This window comes from Kuraishia capsulata, genomic scaffold (genome assembly GCF_000576695.1).
Source record: "Kuraishia capsulata CBS 1993 genomic scaffold, Kuraishia_capsulata_scaffold_6, whole genome shotgun sequence".
NCBI lineage: Eukaryota > Fungi > Ascomycota > Pichiomycetes > Pichiales > Pichiaceae > Kuraishia > Kuraishia capsulata.
The window spans coordinates 965,751-992,359 of record NW_019172955.1 but is presented as its reverse complement, the minus strand read 5'-3'; the positions used below and the strand labels follow the sequence as shown (position 1 = coordinate 992,359).

At 44.6% G+C, this 26,609-nt stretch overlaps 11 protein-coding genes across 11 annotated transcripts; 7 read left to right on the top strand and 4 right to left on the bottom strand.

The window, feature by feature from the left end:
* Positions 1-49: 49 nt before the first annotated feature.
* Positions 50-733, top strand: KUCA_T00005278001 (uncharacterized protein; the record flags this gene model as incomplete). Its single annotated transcript, XM_022600457.1, has 1 exon — positions 50-733. One exon carries the CDS (start codon positions 50-52, stop codon positions 731-733), a length of 684 nt encoding a protein of 227 aa, XP_022461277.1.
* Positions 734-946: 213 nt separating this feature from the next.
* KUCA_T00005277001 (uncharacterized protein) lies at positions 947-1,384 on the top strand (the record flags this gene model as incomplete). Its single annotated transcript, XM_022600456.1, has 1 exon — positions 947-1,384. The coding sequence occupies one exon, from the start codon at positions 947-949 to the stop codon at positions 1,382-1,384; it is 438 nt and encodes a 145-aa protein (XP_022461276.1).
* A 117-nt stretch (positions 1,385-1,501) lies between these two features.
* KUCA_T00005276001 (uncharacterized protein) lies at positions 1,502-3,397 on the bottom strand (the record flags this gene model as incomplete). Its single annotated transcript, XM_022600455.1, has 1 exon — positions 1,502-3,397. One exon carries the CDS (start codon positions 3,395-3,397, stop codon positions 1,502-1,504), a length of 1,896 nt encoding a protein of 631 aa, XP_022461275.1.
* Positions 3,398-5,044: 1,647 nt separating this feature from the next.
* On the bottom strand, positions 5,045-6,643 carry KUCA_T00005275001 (uncharacterized protein; the record flags this gene model as incomplete). Its single annotated transcript, XM_022600454.1, has 1 exon — positions 5,045-6,643. One exon carries the CDS (start codon positions 6,641-6,643, stop codon positions 5,045-5,047), a length of 1,599 nt encoding a protein of 532 aa, XP_022461274.1.
* Positions 6,644-6,965: 322 nt separating this feature from the next.
* KUCA_T00005274001 (uncharacterized protein) lies at positions 6,966-7,931 on the top strand (the record flags this gene model as incomplete). The annotated part of the gene is made up of 1 exon (XM_022600453.1): positions 6,966-7,931. The coding sequence occupies one exon, from the start codon at positions 6,966-6,968 to the stop codon at positions 7,929-7,931; it is 966 nt and encodes a 321-aa protein (XP_022461273.1).
* Positions 7,932-7,977: 46 nt separating this feature from the next.
* Positions 7,978-8,733, bottom strand: KUCA_T00005273001 (uncharacterized protein; the record flags this gene model as incomplete). The annotated part of the gene is made up of 1 exon (XM_022600451.1): positions 7,978-8,733. One exon carries the CDS (start codon positions 8,731-8,733, stop codon positions 7,978-7,980), a length of 756 nt encoding a protein of 251 aa, XP_022461272.1.
* A 245-nt stretch (positions 8,734-8,978) lies between these two features.
* On the bottom strand, positions 8,979-12,548 carry KUCA_T00005272001 (uncharacterized protein; the record flags this gene model as incomplete). The annotated part of the gene is made up of 1 exon (XM_022600450.1): positions 8,979-12,548. The coding sequence occupies one exon, from the start codon at positions 12,546-12,548 to the stop codon at positions 8,979-8,981; it is 3,570 nt and encodes a 1,189-aa protein (XP_022461271.1).
* A 250-nt stretch (positions 12,549-12,798) lies between these two features.
* Positions 12,799-14,103, top strand: KUCA_T00005271001 (uncharacterized protein; the record flags this gene model as incomplete). The annotated part of the gene is made up of 1 exon (XM_022600449.1): positions 12,799-14,103. The coding sequence occupies one exon, from the start codon at positions 12,799-12,801 to the stop codon at positions 14,101-14,103; it is 1,305 nt and encodes a 434-aa protein (XP_022461270.1).
* Positions 14,104-15,280: 1,177 nt separating this feature from the next.
* Positions 15,281-17,455, top strand: KUCA_T00005270001 (uncharacterized protein; the record flags this gene model as incomplete). The annotated part of the gene is made up of 1 exon (XM_022600448.1): positions 15,281-17,455. The coding sequence occupies one exon, from the start codon at positions 15,281-15,283 to the stop codon at positions 17,453-17,455; it is 2,175 nt and encodes a 724-aa protein (XP_022461269.1).
* A 475-nt stretch (positions 17,456-17,930) lies between these two features.
* On the top strand, positions 17,931-25,088 carry KUCA_T00005269001 (uncharacterized protein; the record flags this gene model as incomplete). Its single annotated transcript, XM_022600447.1, has 1 exon — positions 17,931-25,088. The coding sequence occupies one exon, from the start codon at positions 17,931-17,933 to the stop codon at positions 25,086-25,088; it is 7,158 nt and encodes a 2,385-aa protein (XP_022461268.1).
* A 754-nt stretch (positions 25,089-25,842) lies between these two features.
* Positions 25,843-26,418, top strand: KUCA_T00005268001 (uncharacterized protein; the record flags this gene model as incomplete). Its single annotated transcript, XM_022600446.1, has 1 exon — positions 25,843-26,418. One exon carries the CDS (start codon positions 25,843-25,845, stop codon positions 26,416-26,418), a length of 576 nt encoding a protein of 191 aa, XP_022461267.1.
* Between the last annotated feature and the right edge of the window lie 191 nt (positions 26,419-26,609).

Below are 26,609 nucleotides of genomic sequence, written 5' to 3'. Positions count from 1 at the left end.
GATATCGTTTACATCGTTGGATAAGTTATCTTAAATTAATCTTAACAACATGTTCAATATTGGTAAACGAGCTTTTGTCGGATTTGCCGCGATTGGCGCCGGATACGCCTCTTTTGTGAGGGCCTGGCCAGATGATTCGAAGATACTGTTCAAGGCATATACACCAGACCCTCTGTCAGTCAAACAAATACAGAACAATAAGCTGTTCCAACAATATCAAAAAGATACGCCTGCAAAATACAAATTCTACAATTTGTCCGGAGTGATACCCAAGGCCCACCACGGAGACCATGTGGGTACAGGATTGCTGTATGACTCCCAACACCTCGAAATAGATCCGGCCGTGTTTGTTGACAGGAAGAGCGGGGACCTCACCGCATTTTACCATCTTGGAGAGAAGTTAGTTGGAAGCGATGGGAAGATCCATAATGGGTTGATATCCACTCTGATGGATGAAGCATTGTGCTTCTGTGGGTTCCCACTGCTTCCTAGCAAGAGAGGAGTCACAGCCAAACTGAGTGTCGACTTTGTGAACAAGGCTCCCCCAAATTCGACGGTGATATTAAAGGCGCATGTGTTTAGTGTGAAGGGAAGAAAATGCGTTATTCATGGAACAGTGGAGACTGTTCCCGTCGGCAAAGAGCCGGCTATTTTGGTATCCAAGGCTGAGTGCATTTTGGTGGAGCCCAAGTGGTTCAAGTTTTTAAGTTGGGTTCCGGCTTTTGATACATAAGACTAAGGTCTTTTCTTTTGTAACTGCATGGTTTGTATATTCAATTGAGGTTTAATGTTCTACTATGGTAATTTAGAGATCTCAACAGACCAGAAAATGGAATCGGACATGGCCGACCAAAATGCCCAGAACACAGAAATGGGCTATCTTCGCTTTATTTCGTGATCATTGCATTTTTCAAGTTTCTATATATTCGAATTTACCAGTGAGAAAATGCCACTGAGGGAAATTCCCCCGAATAAGCTGGCCTTAAACAGGGCCACACGGGGCATCACCAATGCAGATCTAAGAAGGACCAATTCGGTGATAGTTCCGGCCGAAAGATCGGACTCTGATTCGACGAGCGAAGCAGATGATCAACATTATATGGTCCAGACACCTACCGATACCATAACTGAAAACATGTCTGACTGGTTTGAACGGCAAGAGTACCTTCAGCCAGAGACTATGGATGCAATCGCAACGATTCTTCACCGCAGAATGGGCGAGCACGTAACTGAAACTCTTTTTTTAGAGAGAATACAACTTTTGGAGAATTGGGTGGAATTTGTGTTTCTAGACAATTCTGCCAGAATGGCTTCACCACCCTCTGAACGTGAAGACACTCGAGAGAGTGAGGACGTACTAGTGAATGATGAGAATTCTGAATAATGTAGACATAACGCCGTTGAAAATCGCTTTTACAAACACTTATTAAAATAGCTGAAATATTGAGAGGTAAACCGTAGACAAAACAGGGCCAATAAATTTTAAAAAAGGAAATACACTTCACTCGACATGCTCCACTGTCTGCTTGTCTTCCCAGGCAGCATTGGTGACAGCCATTCTGTGGTGCTTGTAAAGAGGAGGTAGTTGTTTGACATCCTGCTTGAAAACATTTCTCTTGACGGCGTTTATTAGGAAGCGAGTCTGGTAAGCAGCATGTTGGTCGGAAGGAACGTCGAAAACATCGTCCAACTCCTCCAAAGTCAAACCCTTTGTCTCTGGCAACAACCAGAGAACCAGGAAGAATCCAACCATGTTCCATGCAGCATACCAACCAAAGGCTCCCTGTGGTTTGAAGGCAGCAAGAAGAGAAGGCCAGGTCAAGGAAAGAATAAAGTTGAAGAACCAACAGGTAGCAGTGGCAAAAGACATGGTGAAGTCTCTCATATACAAAGCAGCACACTCAGCAGAGTATGTGAAAGGAACAGGACCTTCAGACGATGAGTACACTATTGTGAACAGATAGATACCCAAGGCAATAATTCCAATTCTGGCTGGCGAGTCTTCTGGAATCCAGAATGCAAAACCCGCCAACAGCAGGAAAACAGACATTAATGGAAATGAGAACAACAAAAGGGTACGACGGCCAAACCTGTCGATCATGAAAAATGCAGGAATGGCAAACACAAAATTCAGCATACCAAAACCCCAGGAAGCGACTAAAGCATGGAGTTCGGAGAATCCTGAATCAACAAAGATTGACGAAGAATAATAAGCAATGACATTCACACCGCAAAATTGCTGCATGAACATCACCACCCAGGCACCCATGGCACCGTTTCTATTTCTTCTCACAGTAACCATCTCTTTGATTTTTCCGAAAAATGAAACCCCTTCATAAGCTGTCTCCTCCATCAGCAATACATTCTGGTAGAAACAATCACGAGCAGCTTGAATGTCAAATTTTCTCAGACGCCTGAGTGCAGTGTACGCTTCCAGATGCCTATTCTTGCCCATCAACCATCTTGGAGACTCTGGACAGACGTATATCTGAAAACAAATGATAATAGCAGGCAAACAAGCAGACCCAAGCATGAGTCTCCATGCCAATCCGTTGTCACCAATTCCGCGTGCTGGAACGTAGTAGAAAGCAAGAGACATGACGTAACCAAACATGATACCAAAGGCGGTCCACATCTGCCACATCATGACGAGACTTCCTCTGATCTTATGAGGAACGCACTCAGCAGAATAAACTGGAATGGTACTGGATTTAGGACCAATACCGAATCCAAGCATGAATCTAGCGATAAACAGATGCCACCAAGTGTTAGTGAATCCTTGCCATATACATGTAACCGCAGAAATGACACAACTTCCAAAGATGACTCCACGTCTACCAAACTTCTTGTTCAGTGGGTCAGTGAGCCAGCACGATACACATGAGCAACACAGATAAGGAGCACTGTTGATAAGACCCAGCAACCAAGTGTCTCTCTTAGTGCCGTTATCAATGCCAAAACCCTGGGGGAAGAACAGATTAGCACCGTTGATCACGGACTCGTCCATTCCCTGTACACATGCACCCATGGAGCACATGACAATGAGATAGAATAGTGTTTTGGGGACTCTCCAAGGGTGAGCTTCTTCCTCGTAAAGACCTTGCTTGTCGTCCTCAGATAGAAAGTCCATAGAGTTAAAACCAGAAGGGTCTCTTGCTACAGCTGCAGCTTTGGCAAACAACTCAGGTTCCAAGCCATTTTTCAAAGCATAGTTCCTTCCCATACTCATAACCTGTTCAACTGAGTATTGAGAAAGAACGTTATCGAGCTTGGAGCTATCCTCGGCATCATGGGAGCCTTCCACGTCCGAGTTCAGGTTCTTTTCGTCCTTTGACGAGGAGGCAGACGACGCGGCCTCAAACAGACCAGTCTGGGGTTGCTCGCTAGGGGCCGACATTGTTCTGTCAAAACTTCACGTTCAATTTTTGATAGGGATTTCTGTCAAAGACGGCTTTCCGAAATTTCAGCAATCAATCTATGGTCTATTACTGCTTCGTGTGCAGATTGAAGATAGAAAGGTAGCGGCAAAAAAAAGAATGGAATGATATAATCAGAATAAAATAGCGCTATTGTCAAGCACGAAAGGGGGGATCGTTGCTTATTTATGCAAAGCTATTCAAAGAAGGTCACCCACCCTTCAGGCTTAAATTTCAAGGGTGGGTGTGTAAACTCTTCTGTAAAGCTCTACTCGCAGGATGCGGAGAGCTACCACCTGTTACATCATCGTGCATATCATTGCTCTGAGTGGTCGCTGGTCGGAATTCCGCGGCTGTTGTGCGGTGCACGGCATTGAATCTCCCGGGTACGACGCGTCTATTTAGCCCAGGCCTTATTATTTAAACGAGAAATATTATTCAATGGCAAATCTTTACAGTTCAATATGGGAGTGGTCACCAAGCTGAGAGGAAGGAATTGCTTTGTTCTGGATGCAAACACGAAAACAAGCGAAACCTGGGTTGAGGCTGACACTCTCTCCCAAATTGGTATCCCCCGGATTATATATGACGTATGTATGAGAGGAGGGTTGCTACGAAAGGGTTTGGCGTATTTAAGCTTTGAAGTAGACCAAAATATGCAAGCCATCCCGCTACTTCGCATGTGTGACTAAATAGTCTCCGGGGTAAACTAAATCGAGTTTCTGCTTGCAATGCGGAAAGAAGATTCCGTGTGTACAGGAAACACAATCGTGACCTTAGCGGTGGCAGAGCTATAATTTAGGCCTGTGCCCGCCCGGTTACCACGGGTCGGTAGTTGGTGGTTTTTCTCCCCGGTTTTATCCACACCCCCTGATGCCACCTTCGGAGTTAAACTAGTAAAATATTCCGGGCTAACAGGTACGCTCAGTAAGGTGGCACACAACCTCTAATACCTTTATATGTTCCAATGACTGAGATTGTTTCTCTCATATATATTTGTCGATAATTATCCCAGCACGATCTCCACAAAATACTAGGCCTCCATTCTGCATATCCCCCTGCTTCAGCACTCTTTGTTTCAACTTTAGTCTCTTTCGCACCTACGGGACGATGTGCATTAGCGTATGGAACTCCGTCGCTGAGAAAATCTGGAGAAACTCTGATGCAGGTATTAAGATCCCAGGCATGTACCAAACCGCGGGGTAAGCACCCCAGAAAGTACCTCTACCACTGGCATGACGGGGAAGTCTCAAGCGATTCTGCCTTTCTGTATGCGGAATAGAAATAGATCTCTGTAAACCCCAAACGCGTACAGATAAGCTCTTGATTCTGCCATAGTTAGCACACAGTCGCGAGGGGCTGGTTGGCGGATGTGGTGTGGAGAACCAGTCATCCAATCTGGGAAGCTATTTTTTTATGTTTCAGTTTGAACGAGCAATACGAGATTTTCAATCAATGCAAAGGCTACAAGTGTGGTGTTCATGGTGATATCGTGGACGTTCTGCCGGAGTTCCAGCTCGATGTATGTATATGCTGAGTTGAGAATTATTTTTTGATAATCTGTAGGTTGACCAAAAGGGTCGATAGGATTCCAGTCTCCCTTTCCAGTCCAGTCTCTTCCTCATTTTTCACTTCTTGATCTTTTCAATTTCCTGCTTCAATGCAGCAACGTCTTTCTGTAGTCCGGCCACTTCCTTCGAGAGATCAAAATTGATCTTGGCGATCCCAAGGTTCTTGTCATTGTTAATTTTGATAACGTCAAAGTTGGAAAGCATGGAATTCAGTTCCCGCGTTCTTGTTGCGAGTTCTGCCTTCAGTTTATCGTTGGCCTTTGACAGATTTCCGATCAATCTTTCATTGTGAAACCTCTCCTCGTTGAGCTGTTGGTAGTTATTCAGCAATTCGTTGTACTGCTGTTGGCTCTTCTCTTTCTTGCTCAAAAGGTGTCTTTGTTTGTTGGCAAGTTTCGTGGATACCTGTCTCGATTTTTCTGGATACTTCAGGCCATGTTTTAGACTGTGGTATTCCTTCCAGATAGCGTAATGGGGGATGAATATGCTTGGAGGCGTTCCGGAAAAAAGGTCATTGAAGCTTCCGATATCAAAACTTTGTGATTCTAGAATCTTGAGCACTATTTGCTCCAGCAATGGATCAAATCCTCTCAAAAGTATCTGCGTTTGGAATTGAGGAGAGACGCTACCGAATAGAGATTCCTCTTCGAGCGCAGATGTTAGACTTTTTGCGAGTCCAGGTTCGGATTCCAACGTGGAAATTAAGAACAGAGGATCCAAGAACTCAGTACTTCTGATTATTCGGTAAGCCAGTTCCGAAGCTGGGGTTTTGTTCAATGAGAACTGAAGAAACTGGCGAACTTTGTCATCGTTTGGGGTTCCAAACTCAAAAGAGTTCAATAGATTGCTCCATTTACCATCGATTGGATTCGACGACTCACTCAAATAACTCTTAGTGAACCACCATTCGAATCCTTTGGCCTTCCCCCCAGCCATATCTTCATACAAAGAATCGAGCCCTCTTCTCTCGTCTAAATCCGCCAGTATTCCCTCCCAACCAAGGTCCACTGTGTAATCGTCAGCAGCATCCTCAGTATCCCTCAAGAGTTCCACATACTCATCAACTAGTTCCAATTGTGCGACGAACCCGAAAAGTGTAGAATCAGCTTTATACTTGGAAGCATCAATCTCTTCACATTGGGGCTCAACAGGCGTAGACAGTCCGGAAATACTCCGCTGTTTTTGCGCAAAACCGGTGAATTGGAAGTCGCTGGCAAGACTTGTTATTCTCTCATTTCTATGTTTTCTCGAGGGTAGTTCTGGAGGAGGAGACAGAAGAGGCGAGGCTTCAGTTCTTCGAGGTGGAAGTTTGGGAGAATCTAGCTCGATCTCTTCCATATCGCCTCTTGGATGCCTGGCAGGCAACTGAGGTGGAATAGCTTCTGATGCTAGTCCGTCTGACCTTATCGACCTCACAGATGATGCAGTAGTGTCCGCTATGCTATTTTGTGCTGGCTCAAGGCCATCATCGTGTGCTCTCACGGGCAATGCTGGTGGTACCGACATCTTAGAAGGATCCAAACTTCTCGGAATAGATTCCGTTTCTTCTTCAGTCTTCACAGCTAGGCTTTTCTCAGAGGTTGAGTTCACTGCCACGTCCGCGGATGGCTCGGCCTCTGTGACGGTTGGGGACACTGTCGCGAGGGTGTCTTCCATTATAATACTATCAACAGACTTCCAACGTTCAATGGACTGATATTAGTCTGCAATACCTTCAGAATTGTACACTGGCGCAATCTTGAGGGAATTCGAGAGTAGACTGACCTTTTAACACAGCCTCTTGTAGCTTCCCCTTCATGGCAGATCTTTGCTCCTGGCCCTTCCCTCATCTCGGACAATAAGATCTGCCATCCATCGCACGGTAATTAGTATCGCGACACGCCCTTTTTCACTATCCCAAAAATTTTTTTAAAGCATTAAGTTTCAAGCTTTGATGATAAATCAAAATTTGGAATTATCGCTTAAACCACCAACAACAATGTCGGATGTTATCGGAATAGAACATGACCGTGTGACAAACACAACATCCACAGATTTTCCGGGTTATTCTACCAACGGCGAGCAACATGCCTGGGACCTCGACACATTCAAGTCCCAGCTCAGAGTAGATATCAAGCATATAACTGAGAGAGAAGCCAACTTTGATTTGATCAACATCGATACATCGATAGCCAATGCCTTTAGGAGAATAATGCTTGCTGAGGTGCCCAGTGTCGCTGCTGAGCACGTTTATGTTTACAACAACACATCGGTAGTTCAAGACGAAGTCCTTGCCCACCGTATTGGTATGATTCCATTGAAAGTGGATCCCGAACTTCTCAGTTGGGTCGATCCAAATGCCCCAGAAGATGGAAAATTCACAGATGATAACACCATAGTGCTGAGTTTGGACGTTCAGTGCAAGGAGAAGGACAAGACGATGAGTGTCTACGCCAGGGATCTGGTATTCGAGCCCCAAGGAAGACAGGTAGAGGTGTTCGCCGACCAGCCCGTTGTTCCTTGTGATCCCGATATTTTGCTGGTGAAGCTACGTTATGGCCAGGAGGTGTCGCTGAGAGTTCACTGTATATTGGGATTGGGTTCCGACCACGCCAAGTTTTCGCCTGTCAGTACCGCCTCGTACAGACTGTTACCACAGATTGACATCATACAGCCAATCACGGGAACGGACGCACAGAAGTTCCAGAAGTGTTTCCCAAGTGGGGTCATTGGTATCGACTCAAAGGGCCAAGCCTTCGTTGCGGATCCTAGAAAAGATACCGTATCTAGAGAGGTGTTGAGACACGATGAGTTCAACGGTAAGGTCAAGCTTGGAAGAAAGAGAACGCACTTCATTTACAATGTCGAGAGCACGGGGGCCATTCCACCGGAAGAGATCTTCTTCAGAAGTGTGAGGATCTTGAAAAATAAGGCCGAGTATTTGAAGAGTTGTCCGATAAACTAGCAGAATAAAAGAGCATTCAAAAAACGTTAATAAATTTTGTTCGTAGTCATGCGTTAGATGATGCAACAGATGTCCAGTCAATCTCGGGCGTGTTTTCACCTCTTGAAAAGCGCGCCACTATCTGGAGAACCTTCATAGGGGAAATGGAGAATAGTACCACATTTCCCATGTAGCCATCAAATTCCTGGTCGGCTCTTTCTTTGGAGCCTTCAGGCGGTATTTCCTGTAATCCCTCTATCTGCGCTTGCTCCTCTTCTGTGGTAATATTCTGGTTATGTATGCATTCAACACAGAACATCAAAGCTTGAAATGAAAAAATTATGATATCCAGCATCAAAACATAGCAGTATTCGAAAAACCAATGCTGGAACTTCCGTTCCCCTATAATGTCCAGGGTAGTGCTCCCATGGGTGTAATCCGTAAGCCTCATACCAGTGTCAGTCACAACGTGCCCGGGCGGGAACATTAGATGAACAGCAATACAAAAACAGTTCACTATCATCAGCATCTGCAGCTGCTTCTTGGCAATGATCCGTTTCCAATCGTTAGTATGATCGGTGGCTCTCACGTTCGTCTGCAGAAACGGATTGGTGATTACCAGCTGAACAAAAACTCGGATACCAGCCCGTAGTATCGACTCATCGGCCAGAAATAGCAGTAGAATCAAGCTGTAAGTGACCAATTCTGTCGTTTGTGCAAAGTTCCGTTGAAATTCTGCCCTTCTCAGGTCTCGCACCCGTAAGTCGTTCAGTTGTATGTCATCGGTGACCTCTTGAATGGCGCCTTCGTTCGGCTGCGACATCGGAATTAGGCTGACTAACGACTTTGTGTCTATCCGATCAAGAGCCTTGGATATATATGGTGATTTTTGTAAGGTAACCGTGATACGTTTGTGCAGGTTGTAGAGCTTATCTGGCGTAGATTGATATCGCTCACACCATCACCAGCTCTGCCTATCTGTCATATTCTACGGGTTAACACTATGACTTGCTTCCGGACCTCAGATGAAAAACCTGACAGGCTCACATTATTTTAATATATATGCCATTATTTCGACTCGAATCCTTTCACCAAATCACCACCCATGGTGATGATTTCATTCAATACTGCGTCGTTGTTGAACAAAACTTTTCCCTCACCGGATGGCTTGAAATTGAAGTCCAGACCAACCTTGAATTTCTTCTCGCCCTGAACCACAACCGGATTGTACAGACCGGTGATCACATTCTCACCAGCATTTGGACCTGAGTACCTGTTGCTCGAGAAGATGATGGAATTCTCGTAGACTTTGTTCAGTTCTTTGGTGTACTCGACGGTTGGGTCTCTGGCCGACTCGACCTCTTTGGGAGTCTCTGGGAACTCACTGAGCACATTGACCAGGTTCTTGAAAGTCTCCTTTTTGGTAGTAGCAAGACATCCACTGGATGTGCTGTTATCTTCGGTCTTGACTCTGATCACGAAATCGTAGTCTTCCAAGGCGGGGGTGAACAAAAGCTTCAGAACAGACTCTTCGATAAGTTTGCCTGTCTGGTTCTTAAGCAATCCCACAGCAGCCTTGGAGAGAGCGGTCAACCTAGTGGCCATGGCGACATGCACGTAACTAGACCACAATTTTCCGCTCAAGTCATCTCTAGAGCCAACAAAAAATTGGACGTTCAAGCCGGAAGGATCCTGCTTTCTCATGATTTGGAAGTTGTTGTTGATCAGTTGGAATGTCTGCAATGAAAGACGGTCAGAGTATTCGCTCGTAACATCTTCAGTCTGGTCAGAAAAGTCCAATACTAAAGGATCTTCCCTCCAGTTCCACAGACTCAAGAATTGCAATATTCTCAAGAACCCCACTTCGGGACCGTTAGGTGTGGGGTACGGCGATGCATCGACAAATGGTTTTAATGCAATGAGCTCGATCAATGGCTCTGAGAAATGGCTCAGCAAAAGCTGGGAGTCCAACCAATGCTTGAACAATCTCACAGTGCCTGACAGGGCTGGGTAACGTGTCATGAGCCTGTTGACGGTTCTATGGTGCTTCACTGAAGCAATGTAATGTTGTTGGAAACTAATGTACACTTTTTGTAGTTCAGTCTTCTGTTTTTCTTCGCCATTTTCAACGGCGCGGAGATACAGCGTCTCATCTCTTTCTGTGAGAATCTTGAAACTGAATCCATAGCCTTGTGGAGTTAATATCCTTAACTGTGTGATGGCTTTGTTGTAGGGAACGGAGTCCAGAGGTCTAGTCACGTAGGACCTGTACCCGTCATGTCCTTGTAGATTTTCGTGGATTTTGAGCAGGAACGCAGTCTTTGTGTTTTCCAGAGCGTAGAGCTCATCTGGCCACTTGACACTGGTCTCCAGCTGGATCACGACATCGTTGAAGAAATCGGGATTGCCAATAGCATATGGGACAGCAGGTATAATTGACGCGTTTCTGAGTTGCGTGGAGGCAGGTGACACGGACTTCACTCGCAATGGGAGATCCATGTCCAAGGTGAGCTGAGCAAGAGCATCAAAAGAGTTTTTGAGGTTCTGGAATAGGGTAGCTGGTGGAAGCGAAACAGACGACTTTGGCAACAGTTTTGTAAACGATTTCGAACTGTATTCTAAAGCATCGGAAAGCTCAGAAGAAAGATGGAGCTGGAAGACATATTGCAGTATGTTGACAATCACTGGAACGTCTGGTGGTGGACTCCACAAACAACTATACTGAATAGTTCCGTCTTTGAACTTCCTGACTTGAGCTCTTGATTGCCAGAAAGAAGCGAACCGTTCACCCTCAACTTTATCATCCAGAGCAGGGCCCCTTGTCACTCTCTTATCGGCCTCCTGTGGATTCAAGTACAACCCTATGTGAACTGTAGAGGTTTTAGAGTCATCTGATGGCTTCCGCCTCTGCAAAGACCAACTAGCAGAAGCCCCGGATTCCACAGAAACAACTGCCTCGGAGATACGATCTCCGAGAGCGCGATGTACCAACTTGAATATTTTGTTTGTGAGGAAGTTTTCAAAGGTCAGAAGTTGGATCTTCTCGAGAGAACCAAATGAAAGAGTACCCTCCAGAGATCTGTCCACTGGCAAGCTCAACGACAAATCAAAGTTGAAATTCGAGTCCGTGCTGTTCAAAATGAAAATATCTCTAAATCTGTCCTTGACAACATCGTTCAGCAATCTCAAGGCCTCCTGAGCCTGCTTCTTCAAAGCCTCGTAGCTTGATCTGGACATCTTCCAAAGGATATTCAACTTTGTGTTCTTGTCGAATATCGTGGGAACATTAAAGCCTTCCTTCTTATATATCGAGTTGTGGTCACCAATGAGAGAGGTGAAAGACAGATAACCATCATGACAAAGATCCTGAGTTGCCAAGTACTTGATAGTACCCTTAAACAACTGATAGCTGGAGAACCCATGAAGCAAAATCTTGTTTCCATTTTCACCTCCACCTTGCAAAAGTGCTGCCATCAAAATAGCAAACTCGAAATGGCCAAATCCTCCGTCTTGGATGTGAGACTTGAAGCCGTGTTGGGCTAACCACACTTTGCCTAGAACAGCAGCATCTCTGAAAGCCTCGGCTGACTTCTTGTTTGTGTACAAGTATTTCAGATAGTAGCTGAAGGTGCAGGACGTGAGTACTGATGAGTTGTAAAGTGGTGTTGGTGGTAAATCCTCGCTTTTATGCTCCTGCTGAACCCTGATGCAATTTCTGTCTGGCAGCAGCTTCTTGCCCTCGAAAATCCCAAACTCGAATCCCACCAGAATGCGGATGGAGATCTTAGTTCTCGTAAAAATCAAGTCTTCTTCGTGCTTCTTTTCTGGGTTGATCGGCTCTATTTTCAAGCACGGACATAGAACGTCTCCGTTCAAAAACTCGTATGAGAGTTTCACTGGAAGACGATTTTTTTTGCACAAAGACGTCAAATGAGAAGCCAAGTGAGCCAGATAAAAGGCTCTTTTGTATATAGCCCTGTAGTTCAAGTAGTCTTTTGGCTGAAGGAGAGATTGTGGCATGGTCAAGGCAACATCCACGACCATCTTTCCAGGTCTCTGCACACCAGTTTTCAGACCAAAACTTCCCACCAACGAAATGTCCTCTGGAGAAAGATATTTGAACTTGTAATTGATATTTGAAGATGGTTTAGGGTCGGGAAACGGAATTGACGTAGAACCGTGCTTTCCCTTTACGAACTTCTCCTCAGCTTCTGCCAAAGTAAGATCGCCGGTTTCGGGCACCTGACGTATGACATCGTGAAGTCTGTGTAACACCCTTTCAACAAGCTCAACGTGTGATTCCTTTAAGCGGAGCTCGTTCAACAACTCGTCTATTTCCATCTTGAAGATGTTGGACTTGAAGAGCTCTGCAGCCTCTCTTGCGATTTGAACATCCTGAGCGGCAAGCTGCGGTTTCGTCCTCTTTGACTGAGGAGCTTGTTCATCCTCCTCCTCTTCGCTCTCCGAGGATTCTCCTTCTTCTTGCTCCGAGATCTCAGCACCCGACATTGACTCATCACCCTGCAAAGCACCTGAAGTAACAACTTTGACCTCAGTGGCTTCTTCAGCAGAAGCACTCGAAGCCACGGCCTTTGGTTTCCCATCGGCAGCAAGCTCGTTTCTACTTCTCTTGGCCATACTTCAAAAGAACGCGTGAGTAATATCGTGCCGTTAAGCTCAAGAACTAAAAATTCTCGAATATGGAGTCTACCGCATCTCTGAGAAGTTCTCTAGTAAATTTTCTGCGTGCGATACGCGATGAGTGGTTGTGTAAATTGTGGTCTGAGCAGAGTATACTCAGGCACTAAGTACCATTCTCGATGTTAAGGTTAAAGCACAATAGAGCTAACTCGAGCAACACTCCGTTCTACCATACTTCGCCATATATATGATGTCAAGTGTCATATTTAGGGCAGGTCTAGCCAGCTGGGCTGTGTATGCTCCATTAAGAGGTACACTTTTCAGACACAATTTAGTTGTTTGTTCTAGATTGAAAACTGGAATAACCCCCAGAAGAGCATTTGCGACATCGGGAACTAGATTTGTTAATTCGACAGCAGGCTCGTCTCCAACTCCAACCCCAAATACAAAAAAACTCACCGTCTGGGAAAAGGTGAAGCACGAAGCCCATCATTATTGGGACGGAACCAAGTTATTAGGACTAGAGGTCAAGATCTCCAGTAAGCTATTGATCAAAATGGCCTCTGGTTACGAGTTGACTAGAAGAGAGTACAAACAACTTCAGAGAACTACAAATGACATTTTCAGATTATTTCCATTTGCAGTTTTTGTTCTGGTACCTTTTGCTGAACTTTTGTTACCGGTGGCTTTGAAGCTTTTTCCAAATATGCTGCCTTCCACATACGAGTCTAAGCCGGAGAAGGAAAAGAAGTTGAAAATTCTCAGGAAAACTAGGGCGAAAGTCGGCGAGGTATTGAGAAACAGTAGATCCAACATCAAACTGCCAAGTACCGTGACGCCAGAACAAAGAGCGGATTTCAAAGACTTTTACAGCAAGATTAGGTCTTCTTCGAAAGAGGAGATTTCCCATGAACAGCTTATTCGGGTTGCAAGATTGTTCAAAGATGATCTTGTTTTAGACAATGTTTCCAGATCTGTTTTAGTCGCAATGGCAAAATACATAAATATGAAGCCCTTTGGGTCAGACCAGATCTTGAGATATAGAATCAGACACAAGATGCTCAAGATCAAAAACGACGACAAGCTGATCATGTATGAGCATGTCGAGTCTCTGTCTGTTCAAGAGCTTCAGATGGCCTGCGCTTCGCGTGGTATCAAGGTCCATGGAGTTGCTCCTGAGGATCTGAGAGACCATTTGAAGAACTGGTTACACATGAGATTAAGAGAAAAGATTCCTTCAACTCTCCTCTTACTTTCAAATGCATACACTTATGGTGACGTGACGTACTACGACAATCAATATGCAGCGCTGGAAGCAGTTTTGAGTTCGTTACCAGAAGAAATCTACCATGAGACAGAGCTTGAGGTTGACGATGAAAACATTACTCACCAACAGAGACTCAATGTGGTCAAGGAGCAGGAGCAACTCATCAAGGATGAGGTCAGCCAGGAGAGAGAAAGAGTTGTTATTGTCAAGGATAAGTTGAGTTTGGATGAACCAGACCGTGAAGACGAACCTGTACATAATGAGAAGGAGAAGGCATCTGCATGATTCCGATCAAACATTCAATAGAATATTCGCTACTTGTTTGTAAAAAGAACGCATTTCTGTATATTTTCAGAGCCACCTAACTCTGTTTCTTTGGTGTTTTTTAAATTTTTTCAGAGGTTGAGTTTGCAGTTAGTTGGAGATATCTGAGTTCTCGAAATTGAATCCAGGATTGCGGCTCAATCAGGTGAAATGTGTGGTTTTTTAGTTGTGAGTTTTGGAATATAGCTTCTCGACCTCAACTTGAAGCTGTTTGTTAGCAACTTTCGCAATCTGCAAATATCATGGTTTTTAGCTAATTTTGAAGTATGCTTGTTACAGAATTATGAATTTTTCTCAGATAATCCAGAATTCCACAATTATCACCACAGGCTTTGAGGCATATTCAATAAATCACGTCACTGTTGCTGTTTTTTCAAAAACATCAGGACCTGGTATCAACTATCAGCCATATAATTGTACCACTACAACTCTAAGGGCCTTTATGGGCCTCTACAGGCTTCCTTTTCAATTCATCTTTGTAGGTAACGCTTCTCGTCTCCGGGCAGTATCTCTTTTCCAAGGTCAACCTCAATCTCCCTAACCATGAATCCAAAAACCAGATGAGTACATAAAATCCTTTGATTTTAGCTTGAATATTTTAGATCAATACAAGAATAACTGAAATATTGGTCAATTGATCTCACTCAAGCAAAAAAAAGACTAAAGATTAGGAGCCCCGGGAACAAAAATCCCTCTGCATATGACCAGTTGTTTTGTGATCAAAGGTTTGCAGATGCTCCAGTGGCGCAGAGGTTAGCGCTTCGTGCTTATAGCCGTAACAATTGGGACGTCTATGTCGATGTCACGGTCGTGTGAGGAACGCGACGGTCGTGGGTTCAAACCCCTCCTGGAGCATTTGTCCTTTTTTTTTTGCGATTTTGCTAGTTTTTTGTGCTTCAGTTCGGGATCAATTTCATTGTTCGATTATTTTTTAGAATATAGTCTTTGGTAACCCTTAAGCAAGGGATTCTTAGGCTCGTGAAGAGTGGACTTTCGGCCAAAACCACGAAAGCTAAAGTTTGTTCGTACACGCCCTCTCTGGTCGGAAAAAAAGTGAGAGTCATCACGGGCTCAATCAATCATTAAAGGTTTGGATCAGGTTTCCAGACCACACTAATTCAGATTTTTTGAACCAAGAATGCCGCCTAAATCCAGCAGAAAGGCCTCGGGAACTCATGTGGAAGAGGATGAACCTGCTTTGCAGGCCATTGTGCTAACTGACTCTTTCCAGACCAGGTTCATGCCTCTGACCTCGGTGAGGCCAAGGTGTCTACTACCGTTGGCGAATGTGCCTCTGATTGAATACACTCTTGAGTTTTTGGCCCAGGCTAATGTCAGCGAGGTTTATTTAATGTGCTCTGCTCACGGTGACCAAATCCAAAGCTACATCGACGAGTCCAAGTGGGTTTCATCATCTTCACCATTCAAGAAGATTCAAACTGTCATGTCTCTGGAGTCAAAATCAGTGGGTGATGCAATGAGAGACGTTGATTCACGTGGTCTTATAACAAACGATTTTGTGCTGGTATCTGGTGACGTAATCACCAATTTGGAGCTAGACAAAGTTGTTGCTGCACATAGAGCTAGGAGAATAGCTGACAAAGACCACATTGTTACTATGGTTCTGACCGAGGCCTCTCCTTTGCACAGAACAAGAAGTCATGTGGAACCTTCGTGCTTCATACTGGACAAGACTAGCAGCAGATGCCTTTACTTTCAGGACATTCCGGCTGTTTCTGGGGCCAAGTCTGCCGTGAGCATAGACCCTGAGATCTTGGAGGATGTGGGAGAATTTGAGATCAGAAACGACCTGATCGATTGTCACGTCGATATCTGTTCGCCAGCTGTTCCTGCGATTTTCCAGGAGAATTTTGATTACCAATCTCTCAGATCAGACTTCATTAAGGGTGTGTTAAGTTCTGATCTGTTAAAGAAGAACATCTATGCCCATGTAACTAAGGACGATTACGCCGCAAGAGTCGAATCGTGGCAGACTTACGATGCCGTGAGCCAGGATGTTTTGGAGAGATGGTGCTATCCAATCGCCCCAGATCGGAATTTGTTGGATGACCAGACCTACACCCACGAGTCGAAGCACATATACAAGGAGGAAGGAGTCATACTGTCACAGTCCTGTAAGATCGTCTCATGTGTGGCCATTGGCTCTGAAACTTTCATTGGAGATGGAACGAAGGTGACAAGTTCTGTAATTGGAAGGAATTGTACGATTGGGAAGAACGTGATTATAGAACACTCGTACATCTGGGATGGTGCTGTGGTTGGCGATGGATGTGTTATCAGACATGCTATCATTGCAGCGAACACTGAAGTAAGGCCTAATGTGATGGTGGACTCTGGATCCGTGATTGGATTCGAGGTGGTGGTTGACGAGAACGTGATTGTTCCTAATAATACAAAGATCGTCAAGGTTCCTGTGCAAAAACTCACAGACTCGATGATCACATCGCTAGATTCAGAAGATGAAAGCTCTGAAAACGATGAGTCAGATATAAGTGAAGATGAGTCTCACAAGGAAAGGCCAACCAGTGCTACCCACGACCCTTCAGTTGTTGGCCAAAACGGTGTTGGTTTCCTCTACGAATCTGACACCGAAGACGAAGATGATTCCGCCAATGGTGCAGTGTACAACGGTATTGTGTATCAAATGAAGGGATTGAACATGTCGGATGTGTCGATCGCATCCACAGTTGTGGCTGGTCAGCTGAACATGAGACGCAAGAAGAGAACACAATCGATAAACTCGGCCTACACCATGACCGATGAGGAATACGACGATGAAGAGGAATTTGGAAAAGAAGCCATTGCCACAGTGGAAAGAGCGATGGAGAACAACCATGATATCGATACCGCTTTACTGGAGCTAAACACACTGAGAATGAGCATGAATGTGACTTATCATGAGGTCAGACTGGCTACATGTTCAGCAATGACCAAAAGGGTCGAGCATTTCATCGAGACCCAGACTTTGGGTGTGAAGGAAGCTACATTGAAGGTTTTCAATCAATGGGGTTCTCTATTCAAGAGACAAGTTTTTGAACTTGAAGACCAGGTTGATTTACTCCAGATTTTGCAAAAGGCTTGCGAAGACTTCAAGAGTGCAGATACAGGTGCTAGTGTGTTAATGCTTTCTTTGAACGTTCTCTATGAAGAGGATATTGTTGAAGAGGAACAGATTTACCAATGGTGGGATGGTGCTAAGGCCAAGGGTCTAGGAGAGTTTGGGTCTAAGGCCGGAAAGTGGGTCGAATGGCTGAGGGAAGCTGAGAGCGAGAGCGAAAGCGACGAAGATTAATAGACACATAGAAGAATTTGGTTTGCTTCAAAAAGTTCTTCTTTCATAAATTTCCAAATAAGCTTATTCGTAGCGAATCATATTTAGTACCAACCCGCGTTAAAGTTCACATCAGTTCATGCACGCTATCGGCTAGGCGCAGATGACGCTCCTATGCATATCGCCCTAAATGTGTGTCCATTGAAATGGGACTGAGGGTTGCTTAGATGTTGAACCCCTTATAAATCCTGGAGTTGAAAATATTTTCCAGAAAGGTTGTGGCTGCTTCATAGATTCTGAGTAGTTTTGCTGTCTTTTGCCTGTTCTTTTTGTGCCTTTAGAAGCATTTTGAGCCGGATTCGAGGTCCCCATCTAGGTTTGCTGTTTTTACCCTTCGAGCCGCATCCCTTTGATGATTGCTCAGCCCGAGATCTTCCTTACACGATCTCTTCCAAGAATACACTAGACGCCTATCAACAGAAAATATCTAAACACAATGTCGTTCCTCAAATTGACCGGAAAGGAAACCACAAAACCAACGTTTGTTCCGGTTCCCACATCGTTGCTTGATGCCGCGGACGTGGTCTCGGACGACTTGTGTTCGTACATGTCGCCTCTTGCGGGCACTGATATGGCCTCGGACTATCTTGATAGTCCACAGGGAATGTCATCACCTCATATATCAGACGCTATTGGTATGATTGGACCCATGGTGGCCGTTCCACCTTCGACAGCCATTCCGAATGTTGTGGATCTTAAGGGATTTTCGATGGAAAGCGGCATGCACAACCCTCTGAGCGACAAGGACAATATCAATGTGTTTTTTAACGAGGCAGACTTGAATACTTTGCTGGTGCGAAAAACTACAGATGAGACTTTGATAGAGGAGCTCAATGCTTGGAATCTCGAAGGGTACGTTAAGAAAGACTCTATACCAGGTTATGTGTTAGAGAAACGATTACCAGAGACCAAAAAAGGATTCATCGGTGCCTATATGGGATTTGAAATTACCACTAGGAGAAAAATGCTTATATATTTCACACCAGCAGCTTCTCTGGGAAGTATTGCTAGACTGATTAACCATTGGTATGTATGTTCGGAGCATTGTCATGGACTTGAGGCAGTTGAACATATGCTTGATGGAGAACTCTACAGCCCGTCTTGTGATATTCAAGGATCGACTTTAGCTGGAATGAAAGGCGTTTTATCTATTGACAACTTAGTGTTTCTTCCTGAGTCAAAGGGACTGGCGCTCATAGCTGTGGACCCAACCGAAGGAAGAGCGACTACTCTGGCGACAGTTTTACCGATTGTGGATAAAAACATTGGAGAAATGGGTTCTGGAACTGGATTGGCAGTACATGCAGATTATAAACACTCCCTGATTCCACGTTCTCGTGGGGATGTGGTCATGGTTCTGAGGTATGGCTTGAAAGTGTTGGAGGTGATCAATAATGTTCACATTCGGGGCTTCACTCACAACGGATTAATTCCAACCAAGATATATATCGATAAAGATGACAATATCCAAATAGGAGGCTGGGATTTTGCATTTTCTTTGAGGTCAGAGCATTTGAAGAATCCGTTCAGAGCAGGAAACAGAAAACAAACAAGTGACTGGATCCCTTACATGTCTCCGGAAAGCACATCGGAAATGAACAGACCCATGGATTTCAGATCTGATTTCTACTCTTTTGGAGTTATTCTTTATGAGCTGCTGGTCAGTCGTTTACCGTTTTTTACTGATGATGTATCACGCATAAGCATCATGCACGTCCTGCAGAAGCCCACCATTCCTGATGCCGCCTATGAGTGGATCCCACCTAATTTGCGGAACATAGTGTTGGCTTTGCTGGAGAAAGAACCTGATGGTAGATACCAAAGTGCCAGTATAATAATGAGAGATCTCAACAAAGTTCTCAGAGAAATATCCCCTTCTGATGCCTTCCAGGAGATTCCTGATCCGTTGCCGGCTTACAAGTTTCGGTTCCCTAGACGGACATATGGACGTGAAGACGATATAAACAGAGTTACCGAGCTGCTATATGGCAGCGAGAAAGCAGCTTCAGCTATAATGTTAACAGGTCCAAGGGGAGTCGGCAAGTCAAGAATGCTGCTGGATTTGAAATCAATTGTCATAGGCAAAAACGAGTTTTATGCTTATTGGAGATCAGACAAGTTCCAACAGACAGGATCTGTGTATACGTCCCCCATCTATGTGTTGAGACAGGTTATTCACCAGATAATGGGCTCGAACAGAACAAACATTGCCAAGTGGAGATCTGCTCTTGTGAACAATATCAAAATCGACATGTCCATCATGTTCAATGTGATCCCGGAACTGAAGGAGCTTTTGGGAAAACGCTACCTTGAAACACTACCGGACTCTAAGAAGCTGTTGCGAAGCGAGTACTTATCTTTACAGCTTGAGTCTACTTACAAGCATACTATCAAGTGTATGTTTGGACTTTTTTCCAAAAAAGGGCTGACCGTATGTTTTGATGATATACACAGAGCAACGCCGGGAGAGTACATGATAGTGGAGGAGATCTATCAATTTGTGTCTTCAGAATACGCACCCACTGAGGCAAAGCTAGTACTGGTTGGCTCGTATGAGACCAACAACGAGCAGTACAAGTTCTACAGAGACTCTACTCCCTTTGAAGTCTTTACGAATTCTTTCATAGAGTACGAAATCATCCCATTGGATAATCTGGGGATGGATTCGCTGAAAGAGTATGCTGCAAACTGCATTCAGGAAGCGCATGTCAGCAAGACGAATAAAGCAATTGCCAAGGATTCGTATGTTGTGACTGGCTCTAAAGATGTTTTTGTTGATTTCATGTTGCGACTCCTGCCTCAGTACGAAGACCCTTCGGTGAAGCTGATGAGTGACATCCTCATGAGATACACCAATGGTAATCCATTGATGGTGGAAATTACTACAAGAGCAATGCTAGTGAACAGGATATTGAGGATGCCTGCTCCTGATATATCTGACAGTCACACAGTCAAAATGACTCAGTTGAAAGTCGACAAAGAAGTCTTGAATAAGGTATCACTGCCATCGAGCGCTTCAAATCTCTTCGAAAGATCGTTTAAACCTCGTAATGACACCACGACATTGAGATACGCAGCTTGTATTTCCGGTGGAATGATATTCTCATTGGCTGATTTGGTTACTGTTAGCCAGAAATCTCTGGGAGACGTTTGCAGTGACTTGAATGTCGCCATGTCATGGGGAGCCATATCGGCCAACACAATATTTTACAAGTTTCCGTTTCATCTTGTTGGAGATGAAAGGTTTGCAGTTGATTTTACAGCGGAAGATGTTCAATTTATGGCTACTGCTGCAACCTTTCAATTTGTTCATGAAAGTTTCCAGGATATCATTTTAGAGGATCTGAATAAAACTGGCAATCTACGGACATACCAACGACTGTGTGGCCTGAGGTTATACGAATCGCTGTCAAATCGGTCTGTGACTGCGAGTACATATTTTGAGCTGGCTCAATTTTTTATGGCATCTTATGAAATTGCCAAAGATGAAGATATCCCAATCTATGTTGATGTGATGACCACAGCAGGCTGGTTTGCATATGGTGGCTACGACTTCGAGCTGGCTCTGAGATACTTCGAAAGTGCCAAAAAGCTTCTACAGAAAGATAAAGATTCTGACTTGTTGAAGAGACTCAACATCATTGTTTTTCAAGTTTTGTTTGCTTATGGACAGTATGAGAAGGGCCTGAAGCTGGTGGATAGTCTGGTTCAAGACTACAATGATCCAATTGACAGGACTCAATTTCTCCATTGCAAACTACGTTCACTTGTCAGACTTGGACGTCTGGAAGAAAGCTTCAAGATTGGACTGGAAGCTCTTGAGCTTTTGGGAAGTGAGATTCATGATGATGAGAAGTGGTGCGAGGAATATGTCATGGGCACACTCGTTCCCTCGCTACCTCGTTCATTCAGTGAAATCAGGAGACTAGGAATGTTACCTCCCCTTACTGACAAAAAGGTGTATTTTCACCAGTTGATAATGAACGAGATTTTAACCGTCGGATTTCAAATCGGTAAGCTGTGGTTTGGAGGGGCTATTTTGACGTTATCAGTGAAGAAACTGAGTGATTATGGTCGTTCGGAGTGCTTTGCTTCCATGATTTCAATTTATGCTTCTTACGTAGCATTGGAAAACCACAACCTTGGGTTATTGCGTGCTCTTGAATATGAGAAATTGGCCTTCAGATTGCTCAATCAGGCTCCAGCCAATGATGCAGTTCAAGTGTACAGATGCTTCTGCTTCACTATCGGACTTTTGGTAGAACCTGTTGTGGATATTTTAAGATATTCTGAGGTTTTCGTCTCTTCTGCAAGTCTGCCATTCAACAGCATCAGCAACAGCAACCGATTTTCTGACTATGGTTTCAAGACCATCTGCTGGTTTTCAATGGGGGTTTCTTTGACGGAAATACTCCAGAAACTAGAAAACACACGGTTCATGGGCCCAAAGGGACTGGAAAACAGCAAGTGTGCTGCTTCGTCACTGTGCTCCACGGCTGTGAAGATTTTGAAAGGTGAAGTTCCATTTGAGAGATTTGACGAGGATGCGTTTGGCGTCAGGAGGGAATGGTTTGTGGACTTCGTCGAAGGAGTCCATATTCCAGACATGAGAAGAGGATTCTACACTTTCAGACTTATGCTGGCATCTGTTTTGGGAAAACATGCACTTGCGGTAGAAATATTGAAAGAGAAGGTCAAGGCTTATACACCAGATCTTCCAGTAACGTTCCTCACTCCAATCGTTACATTTTGGGGCTTATTGTCATTGATAAAAGCGGATGCAAATGATTCGGTTGCTACAGAGCTGTCTAGCAGTTTTCGTCTCGACCTCAAAACGTTTTCGAAGTTCAACCCTTCTGCGTTTCTTTCCAAGCATTTGCTGGTCACTGCCCTTGTCAGAGCCAAAGAGGAAACTTCCAGTCAGATGGAGATCCTTGATCTCTTTGAAGCCTCTGTATCAGCTGCAGTCAAGTATAATAAACTATACGATCATGCTTTGGCCTGTGAAGAGGCCGGGCGCTGGCTTCTTACTGCAGACAGCAGAATCCGTGCCGCAAAGTTTTTCAGAGAGGCCATTAAATTGTACACTGAATGGGATTCCCAGATCAAAGTGGATCAGTTGTTAACCGAATATGGCTCTTTGTTGAAGGAGAGTGATTGGGCAGGTGTGGGAATGGTGGGCTTGACCTTCAAACCCTCTACCTCCTCTTCACCCATTAATCAGCTCCGCCATGAAAGCTTCTCTTCTGGCTCTGAAGCAGATAAGAGCAGGAGAGGGTCCCTTAACAGGAACTTTAAATTTACCGAAACAGGCTGGATATACCGCGAGAATGATGTTTATGACACGGAAGATGACTACGAGAGAGATCCAACTGATGCGGAGTACATATGCACGCCTGCAGCTCCGCACTCCGAGTCTTCCAATGATGCATTCAGCACAGTGAGCATGACCCTGGCCATTAAATCGTGTATCGATATTTCTGAATCTACAGATCCTCGATTAATCGTGGCAAAGGCTCTAGAAAGCATAACCACAATTACCGGGTCTAAATTTGGTGCTATAGTCTTCGTTGGTGAGAGTGGTAAGAGGTACTTGGAAGCAGTTTTCACCGCTGATGCGGGACTCAAGTTTTTCGATAGGGATCCAATATCCTCAAAGTCAGACATTTGTCCGGTAAATCTGCTCAATGACTGTATCAGACAAAATAAGGTCATCAACAGAGAAGAGGACAAGTTATTTTTCGATGGCCATTACTCTGACAATGATCCATACTTTGAAGATAATAGAGTTCGCTCTGCTCTCTGTTTCCCAATCAGAAGCCAGATGGATGTGATTGGAGCCATTTATCTGGAAGCCGAGCCAGTATCCAGCATGGTCAAGTATGATTCGCAGAATACGGATATTGTTGGGCTGTTGTGCTCGCAAGCTGCAGTCTCCTTGGGTCAAGCCCAATTATACAATCAGATGTTCGTAGCGAAAAAGGCCGCTGAAGATGCCACTTCTGAGAAAGATAGTTTTCTGGCCAATATGTCACATGAAATTCGCACTCCGTTCAACTCATTACTGTCTTGTGCTATATTCCTATTGGATACCAGTCTGACGGAGTTGCAGAGAGAATATGTCGAAACGATTAAGAGCTCTGCCATGGTAACTCTCAACATTATCGATGGAATTCTCGGATTCTCAAAAATTGAACATGGCTCAATAATGCTGGAAGATGAGCCTTTCTCTGTCATATCATGCGTTGAAAGCGCAGTTCAGCTGCTCTCTGAGCAAGCCGCTTCCAAAGGATTGGAGATTGTGTACTGCAATCGCTGCGGTGATGTGGACATGATTAAAGGAGACATAACTCGATTCAGACAGATAGTCATAAATCTGATTGGAAATGCTGTGAAGTTTACAACGGAGGGTTATGTGCTAATAGAAACCACCTGTCGTATCGTGGGAACTGAGGGTCGCTATGAGTTCAGCATCTCCGTGCAGGATACCGGGGTTGGAATCCCTGCCAATTCGCATGAGAAAGTGTTTGGTATGTTCAGTCAAGTTGATGGGTCTTCCAGGAGAGTCCACGGCGGTGCTGGTCTGGGATTGGCAATCTCCAAGCGTCTGGCAAATCTCATGGGCGGTAATCTCACTTTTGAGAGCGTTGAAGGCAGAGGCTCGACCTTTTGGTTCACCTTTGCAGCCAATATTGTCCCCGTGGAGCAAACAACGTATCCTCAATTTCAGGATAAAAAGATCTTGATTGTTGGCGAAAATAAACTTGGAAGGACTGCTTTGAAGGAGGAGATAGAACGTTTAGGGTTTAGGGTTACCGTTTGCGATTCGTTCAGTGGTATGGAAATTCTTAGCAAAGATGGAGGTTTTGAGTTTGTATTCATCAACATGCATCTTTTAGTTGATCGCTATGATGCCTGCTCGAAACTGAAGACAAAAAACCCGCAGACTACATTCATCCTCACCGCCCAGTTTGGTGTTTCCTTCCCGCATGAGCTGAGCAGTACCGGAATCTCCTCGATTTTACTGATTCCATTCAAGAGATCGAAATTGCTCCAAATACTGGAAGCTGAATACAAGATTGGATCCACAATTGAGTCCAATTCTGAGTCCAAGGCTGATAGTGAAGCCTCCATTGAGACCGGTTCCAAACGGCGCACAGGAGCTGGTTCTGCTGACTCCAACATGGCCCAGAACCATCCTCTCTCCATTTTGGTCGCTGAGGACAATTTGGTGAACACAAAGGTCGTTTTGCGGCATCTTGAAAGAAAAGGCTACATTGCAGACCATGCTAAAGATGGCCAAGAGGCAATTAAAAAATGTGCTGAAAAAGTTGAATCTACAGGCTCTAACTACGACCTGATCCTAATGGACATCCAAATGCCGGTGATGGATGGGGTTACCGCCTCTCGAGAGCTCAGCAGATTATACGCACAAGACGAAAGATTTTTGCCGAGGATTGTGGCATTGACTGCCAATGTTGCAGGAGAGGATAGAAACCGATGTCTCGAGAGTGGCATGGACGGGTTTCTCTCCAAGCCTCTGCTACCAGATGATCTGGCCGTAATCTTAGAAACAACTTTCTCGAGAAGGTGATTTGACCACGCAATGCTTTTGGGTAATAATACATACTAGCAAAAGATTAATATATCAGGTTGGAACTGTCAAAATCCGCCTCAAACTGTGTATGCAGAGGACATAAACGTAAACATGAGCCTCTGCCATCTCTCGCCGTGCCACTAACTGGCCAGAAAAAAAACCACAAAACGTCTCCTTTCCATCTTCCGGGCCTGGTGGTTTGTTATCCTATCGCGATCTTTGTTCGATTTTCACGGTTTATTTCATTTGAACTGAATCTTCGAGATCATTTGGTAAAGTTGATACAGCTGGTGATTATTCCAGAACAACAGGTTGAGCTTTAGTTGACACTGAGAAAGTACCCATTACACGGTTGTCTCACCCTTACTGCTCCTACAAGTAAGTTCTGCTATGGTTGTACACTACAACCTCGAAACCTGTGCCGGAATGTCCACACTATTGGGATCAATCCAATTCTGATAGTGGGCCCTGAACGATTGTTTTGTTCCATGCGTTTTATTTCCAAAGCGCATGCTGATCAGATCATGCGACCACTGCCCTGCTGGACGCGTGTGTTGTTCTGGTGGGCTCTGAGCTCGACCAGAATAATCACCATTTCCACTTTGTGCCCACCAGGATTTTAGATTTCCTAGATTTCTGCCCGGCTTTGTTGGAATGAAATAACTCATTATTTGATTTTAATACTAACCTGTCAGTCCAAATATCCGTGATTTCCATCGCTCCCCTTTCGCAATCGATACTCTAATCAAAAATGCAGTCCCTGAAGTGTGTCGTTGTCGGTGATGGTGCCGTCGGAAAGACATGCCTGCTGATTTCATACACAACGAACAAGTTTCCTGCAGATTATGTTCCAACGGTCTTTGACAACTACGCTGTGACCGTGATGATTGGTGATGAACCATACACTCTTGGTCTCTTCGATACTGCTGGTCAGGAAGATTACGATCGTTTGCGTCCTCTGAGTTACCCATCTACCGATGTGTTTTTGATCTGTTTCTCAGTCATCTCACCACCTTCTTTCGAGAACGTGAAGGAGAAGTGGTTCCCAGAGGTGAGCCATCATTCCCCACAGGTGCCTTGCTTAATCGTCGGCACCCAAATAGATCTGAGAAACGATTCTCTCATCTTGGAAAAACTCGAAAGACAACATGCCAGACCAATTTCGCCAGACCAGGGTGAGAAGCTGGCCAAGGAACTCAAAGCCGTCAAATACGTTGAATGCTCAGCCTTGACGCAAAAAGGCTTGAAAAACGTCTTTGACGAAGCCATCGTCGCCGCTCTAGAACCTCCAGTGATCAAGAAAAATAAGAAGTGCACTATCCTATAAAGAGGATCGAGATTTTATTTCTGGATTGAAGTGTTCCTGGAAACACTCTGAATGATTTTGGTTTGTTATTTTTCTACTAATTTGTCTTCATCTTGACTGGTTACAGGTTACACATGATGACACGGAGGAAGGCTGGCTAGTAGTAAGATCACTCGAGGACATCTCCATTTCATGAAGCCATGTTAACCAGA